The sequence below is a fragment of the Oncorhynchus clarkii genome, chromosome 6, assembly GCF_045791955.1.
Source record: "Oncorhynchus clarkii lewisi isolate Uvic-CL-2024 chromosome 6, UVic_Ocla_1.0, whole genome shotgun sequence".
NCBI classification, from domain to species: Eukaryota; Metazoa; Chordata; class Actinopteri; order Salmoniformes; family Salmonidae; genus Oncorhynchus; species Oncorhynchus clarkii.
Window position 1 is genome coordinate 71,977,412 of NC_092152.1, and position 7,081 is coordinate 71,984,492.

Below are 7,081 nucleotides of genomic sequence, written 5' to 3' on the forward strand. Positions count from 1 at the left end.
TTGATGGAAATGTTAAATGCTCAATGTTAAAATGATAAATGTATCAACTCATGATCATATATCAATTCAGAAGGGTAGAAAATTACGTCTTACTTGGTTCGAGCTCCTCCTCCAGCTCGTCTTCGTCAGTCTCTGTGTCCTCCACCTGCTCTTCCTCATCCTCATCCTCAGAGCGCTCCTCGTCGATCCAGTAGCCAGGGAGCAGGCCAGCGGCGTCGTACGAGTTGCAGAGCGGCCCCACGATGTGTGTGATGAAGGACTCCTGCAGCTTGGCCAGCTGGGGAGAGGAGCGGTCCATGAAAGGGCTGATGGGTAATCCCAAAGTGGCTTCCTCATCCCCCTGTAGATGATCGACAGACAGGCAGACAAACATTTTCACTAATTTGTCAATTAAGATTGTTTTATTCATTAATCTAATTTCACTTCACTTCGTAAAGGGATAAATGTGACATTGTGTGGATTCTAGCAGTAACAGACAGCAGAAAAAGAAGCAACAGTTCTCGGTAGGCTATGTCAGTGTTTTCCAACCCTGGTCCTCCAGTACCCCCAACAGTACACATTGTTATTGTAACCCTGGACAAGCACACCTGATTTAACTTGTTAACTAATCATCAAGCCCTCAATGAGTTGAATGAGGTGTGTTTGTCCAGGTCTTCAATGAAACTGTGTAATGTTGGGGGTACTGGAGGACCAGGGTTGAGAAACACTGGGCTATGTGATATGTGAAGCAAGAGTTCCGGGTAGGATATGTGATATGTGAAGCAACAGTTCCGGGTAGGATATGTGATATGTGAAGCAACAGTTCCGGGTAGGCTATGTGATATGTGAAGCAAGAGTTCCGGGTAGTAGGATATGTGATATGTGAAGCAACAGTTCCGGGTAGTAGGATATGTGATATGTGAAGCAACAGTTCCGGGTAGTAGGATATGTGATATGTGAAGCAACAGTTCCGGGTAGGCTATGTGATATGTGAAGCAACAGTTCCGGGTAGTAGGATATGTGATATGTGAAGCAACAGTTCCGGGTAGGCTATGTGATATGTGAAGCAACAGTTCTGGGTAGGATATGTGGAGCAACAGTTCCGGGTAGGCTATGTGATATGTGAAGCAACAGTTCCGGGTAGGCTATGTGATATGTGAAGCAACAGTTCTGGGTAGGCTATGTGATATGTGAAGCAACAGTTCCGGGTAGGCTATGTGATATGTGAAGCATCAGTAGTAGTAGGTAGTAGGTAGTAGTATGTAGTAGTAGGGTATGTGATAGTAGGAGTAGTAGGGTAGTAGGGTATGTGATAATGTATAACAGGAAGGCATGGCATGGCATTACATTGCAAACCTGACATGTGTGCCATGCTGAGTGGAGGGGTTCCATACCTGCTCATAAAACTCATTGACAATGCCTTCTGTCCACTTGAGGTGCAGATCGCGTCCTTTGGCCGGCCCGTTGATGTCTGCCAGCTTAATGCAGACTTGGCACACCAGCAGCCGGTCATTCTCATTAGTCCAGTCGATTCCTGGACTGTTCACATCATTCACCTATTTATAGCAACACAAACATTCACACAGTGATTATAACTGCCAGGCTCCCCATTTCTAACAGAGATCCAGCATGTTCCTTTAAGTATCAACTCTACTAGCCATAAAGATAAGGAGTGTTGTTATTGCCTTTGCCAGTATCGAAATCACAGGAAAAACAAAGTATCAACAGAATGGAAACAGATTTTCTGAAAATGTGAGGTTCGTCATCATCATCTCAAACCTTTGAATTGAACTCGGCGAGGAAGTCAAAGTGCTTCTTCAGGTCTGTGGCGAGGATGGCCTCGATGACCAGGAAGCGAAAACGTTTGAACTCCACGTGGTCCAGGTTGGCCAGGAAGTTGAACTCTGGCTGGGACAGGTAGAGGCTCCAGGCCGAAGCAGCGTGGTGGTTCTCCAGGACCGAACGGTCATTATACAACACCGCCTGGGGAACAGAGGGAGGAGACGGAGGTAGAGGAGAAGTGGATGAGGGAAGAAGAGAGTGAGTAGGAGGAAGGGTAGGTCGAGTGGAGAGGGATGCGGGTGGGTCAGAGGACAAGAAGAAGAAAGGAGAGGGTAAAATAGGAAAGAGGTGGTTGAAGAAGGGAATGGTAAAAGAGGGAGGGGTGAGCAGGGGAAAGGAAATTGGGTCAGTGTGCTTCAGACTAAATAATGCAGACGGTCTAGACATGTTGGTGGACAGGTGGGTGATTGACTGACTGCCAACATACTGTTAATCAATATGTCAGGGTTGAGCTGCGTTAGTGGCTACGAGGAAGGCATGGCTCACATGTCAGGTTAGCAATGTAATGCAATGCCATGCCATGCCATCCTGTTATACAGTATCACATAGCCTACCCAGAACTGTTGCTTCACATATCACATAGCCCAGTGTTTCCCAACCCTGGTCCTCCAGTACCCCCAACATTACACAGTTTCATTGAAGACCTGGACAAACACACCTCATTCAACTCATTGAGGGCTTGATGATTAGTTAACAAGTTAAATCAGGTGTGCTTGTCCAGGGTTACAATAAACATGTGTACTGTTGGGGGTACTGGAGGACCAGGGTTGGAACACACAACCTAGACAGTATGCACAGTGCTATAATAGGTCATTATAGTGCAAACCACTTTTTATACAGTGGTATAGTTTGTTTGTCAACCTTTGCTGTAATGTTGTAGCAAGAAAAGGAATTGGCTGAATTCTAGGAATTGTGGGAACTTTTCCCTGACATGTGAACTAAGTGTAATATTATACCAGTCCCTCACTTCATTGCTTTTACCATGAGATCCAAGGCTGATTAGAACCTGTCTATGTAGAAGGTTTTAGGCCAATAAAGATCTCATCCATGAGTCACAGGGACCAAATTAATGCTGTCCGTGACACAAGCACAACACTTCCCCTTTCCTAGGACTTAACAGCGTGTGGGAACACAAATGGGAACACTTACTGAAGTGACGGGATAGGTTGAACTTTCTCTTCCTGATACAGGTTTTACTGTTGAACAGGTGTGGGTTTGCTAGTTGAGAAGGTAGAGCAGTGGCTTTTGGGATAATAACACTTACCTGAGCTGCGTTAGTGGCTACGAGGAAGGCGTTTGTGCGACCGGGGTGGTCATAGTCATGCATGGCAGCTGCTACATATAGTGCCATGAGTTCCAGAGCAGGGATGTTCCACGCCAGGCAGCCGTAGTTGTCGTCAGAGATGGACGAGCTCTTGGAGGAGGCGTATGATACCCGGCCTGGCGAGATCCCACTGTCTGAATCTAGAGAGAAGAGCAGCAGCTTTCAGCAATGACATACTGGGACCTCACACTGGAACTACATCATAACTGGAGTTTACTGGAGAAGACTTGACTGTGTTATAAAGTGAAAACAGGGAACTAGTGTCACGTTAAGAACAAAGTATGTAGAGTAGGATTTCTACAGGCAGGTTAAGCTGGTGGCCCAGTGACTCAGACTACTGCACTCCATTTGAAAGATTAAAAGGGCCAAAATAAGCCCTAAACACGCTGAGCTCAGCACAGACAGATCTCTATCACGACAGAGGCTTGCTCACCACCCCATCTCCCCCCTCTCTGTTTCTCCACCCTTCCCTCCCCCTCTCTTTATCAGAAGGCAGCTGCTCCTCTGGCAGCTACTGAAGGATCAGTCAGCAAGCGAGCCTTAAATCATTTCTGATGGATCAAAGATGCAGTACATAAAATATAATTAGCAGGGACGGGACTGGGGATCCTGGCATTTTAAACTAAACCATCTGGTGTCTGCTGAGAAAAGGCCAAACACTACAGGAATGCCTACACTGGTACATCAAGGGGCTATCATAAAACTAGAAAAGTCAATTTCCTAAAGAAAATGTTTGCTTGCTAGCATGTCTTAAAGTATTTATGGTTGTCAAATAAGTTAGAGTAGTTATAGTGAATACAATACTAATGGTACTGACTGGTTCATAAAGTAGAAAAAGTAGATAAATGGGAGAATTGAATAATTGATTGATTGAATAGCCTACCCTGAACATGAAAGTTGGTGAAAGTTGGTTTGGTGTCTCTAGCTTGAACAGTTCAAGAGTTATTATTGTTGGTGAGTTATTAAATGCCAATGTATGCTAATTTGAATTGTTATAGTTTAAAAAGTTTGGAAGTTGTTTTAATGTATGTAGCTGTAATATTTTTTTTATATATTTTTATTTCACCTTTATTTAACCAGGTAGGCCAGTTGAGAACAAGTTCTCATTTACAACTGTGACCTGGCCAAGATAAAGCAAAGCAGTGCGACAAAAACAACACAGAGTTACACATGGGATAAACAAATGTACAGTCAGTGTGTGCAAATGTAGTAAGGTTAGGGAGGTAAGGCAAAAAAATAGGCCATAGTGGCAAAATAATTACAATTTAGCATTAACACTGGAGTGATAGATGTGCAAGTAGAGATAAAAAAAAAAACGAACAATATGGGGATGAGGTAGTTGAGTGTGCCATTTACAGATGGGCTGTGTACAGGTATAGTGATCGGTAAACTGCTCTGACAGCTGATGCTTAAAGTTAGTGAGGTAGATATAAGTCTCCAAAAAGAACAGTAGCATTTGAAATGAATACCACTGTATTATCATGGTTGAAATTGAATTCATTAAGTGGTATGCTAATTTTATACATTCAAATTGTTTATGAAGGTGTGTTAGAAAATATTAAGTTAGGATAGCCTGAATGTTTTAAAGTTGGTCTTGTAACTTAATTTTGTTAACAGTGTATTTCTATGGTTCTCATTCAAACCCCATGTTAATTAATTCAATTGAATAAGGATAGATGGATAGAAGGATTGATTGGGACAAGCTGGAGAAGGAGGGGCTATAGGAGGACGGTAGGAGGAGCTATAGGAGAATGGGCTCATTGTAATGGCTTGTAATGAAATTGTAATGAAATTCATGGAACGGAGTCAAACATGGGGCGGCAGGTAGCCTAGTGGTTAGAGCGTTGGACTAGTAACCAAAAGGTTGCAAGATCTAATCCCCGAGTTGACAAGGTTAAAAAATCTGCCCCTGAACAAGGCAGTTAACCCACTGTTCCTAGACCAGTTAACCCACTGTTCCTAGGCTGTCATTGAAAAAAATAATGTGTTCTTAACTGACTTGCCTAGTTAAATAAAGGTAAATGAAAACCATGTGGTTTCCATATATGTGATGTGTTTGATACCATTCCATTCCAGCTATTACAATGAGCCCTTCCTCCTATAGCTCCTCCCACCAGCTGTTGGTGGGTTATTTTATACTAATGTCGCTAATTTAAATAGTTTGCTTGGAAAATGTTTAAGTTGTTGTAATGTTTGTAGTTGAAATGGTTATAAAGCAGTAGCATTTCAAATGTCTACCACTGTGTTACTATGGTTGGCAATAATATAATTTAAAAAGCATAAATCTTATAAAGAATCTGTATAAGGGCCTCCTGGGTGGCGCAGTGGTTAAGGGCGCTGTACTGCTGTGCCCCCAGAGACCATGGGTTCGTGCCCAGGCTCCGTCGTAACCGGCCCCGACCGGGAGGTCCGTGGGGCGACGCACAATTGGCCTAGCGTCGACCGGGTTAGGGAGGGCTTGGCCGGTAGGGATATCCTTGTCTCATTGCGCACTGTGGCGGGCCGGGCGCAGTGCGCGCTAACCAAGGTTGCCAGGTGCACGGTGTTTCCTCTGACACATTGGTGCGGCTGGCTTCTGGGTTGGATGCGCACTGTGTTAAGAAGCAGTGCGGTTGTGTTTCGGAGGACGCATGTCTTTCAACCTTCGTCTCCCCCGAGCCCGTACGGGAGTTGTAGCGATGAGACAAGATAGTAGCTACTAACAATTGGATACCACAAAATTGGGGAGAATAAAAAAATAAAAAAATCTGTATAAAATCTAAGGCAACATTGGTTTATGAGGAGAGGAGACAGGTCTCAAATGTTTGCTATTGAAATGCATTTGGAGATTATTTTAAATATTGTTGTAGTTTAAAAATTATAAATGATATAACAAATATTTTGTCAAGAAATCTAAGTTGGGGCAGTTGGTTTCGTGTTAAAAAGCTTAAATCGTTTAAGCTCTAGAGCGTGCGGAAGAAATCCAATAATAAGAGTATGTATGAAATCTAGAGTGGTCTTGCCTTCAGCAAGCACACTAATAATAGGAAGTATGTATGAAATCTAGAGTGGTCTTGCCTTCAGCAAGCACACTAATAATAGGAAGTATGTATGAAATCTAGAGTGGTCTTGCCTTCAGCAAGCACACTAATTATGCTAATAAATATGTGGCATATTGTGGTATATTATGGTAATAAATGAGGGCTTGGGGAAGTCCAGAGTCATACAAAATGAAATAAAGAGAACAGAAATAGTGCTACCTGTGTCACTTCCTGTCACATGCTCATTGTGGATCTGCTGGAATCCTGGGACAGGCCGGGTAGTCAGGTACCAGACAGCATGGAGCACGTCAGTGGCATGGACCCGGTTATGATCTGAGTACAGGCAGAGATTCACACTGGACATCACACATCAGTCACAGTAATACTTCACCACATCATGTACATGAGGTAGAAGCTACTATTACATATGATGGTGCATGTCTGTATGGTGTCCTGCTGTATGTAGTGAACTGTAGACCTATTATGGGGATTCATTTCTACTTCATGACAACCTGGGTATATCATTTCAAATAATACTTGAAGTGGGATTGATTTAGCTGCCTGGAATAGTCTAAACTGGCGTAATTAAGCTAAATTAAACGCCATTCAAATACTTTTTCAAATTCTTATTTTTTATATATTTTTTACCTCCCCTTTTTTCTCCCCAATTTTGTCATATCCAATTACGATCTTGTCTCATCGCTGCAACTCCCCAACTGGCTCGGGAGAGGCGAAGGTTGAGCCATGCGTCCTCCGAAACATGACCCGCCAAACCACGCTCCTTAACACCTGCCCACTTAACCCAGAAGCCAGCCGCACCAATGTGTCAGAGGAAACACAGTTCAACTGACGACCGAAGTCAGCCTGCAGGTGCCCGGCCCGCCACAAGGAGTTGCTAGAGCGTGATGAGCCAAGT

General features: G+C 43.6%; 1 protein-coding gene across 2 annotated transcripts in view; it reads right to left on the minus strand.

Moving 5' to 3' along the window:
- LOC139411566 (cGMP-inhibited 3',5'-cyclic phosphodiesterase 3B-like) overlaps nucleotides 1–7,081 on the minus strand; it is an 88,797-nt gene that overhangs the window by 2,927 nt on the left and 78,789 nt on the right. For both annotated transcript variants that reach the window (XM_071158098.1, XM_071158097.1), the window contains exons 11-15: nucleotides 6,385–6,498; nucleotides 3,086–3,285; nucleotides 1,759–1,962; nucleotides 1,374–1,535; nucleotides 94–340 (exon numbers count right to left, since the gene is read on the minus strand). In XM_071158098.1, the coding sequence (XP_071014199.1) occupies nucleotides 94–340; nucleotides 1,374–1,535; nucleotides 1,759–1,962; nucleotides 3,086–3,285; nucleotides 6,385–6,498 (927 nt within the window). The remainder of the gene's footprint in view (nucleotides 1–93; nucleotides 341–1,373; nucleotides 1,536–1,758; nucleotides 1,963–3,085; nucleotides 3,286–6,384; nucleotides 6,499–7,081) is intronic.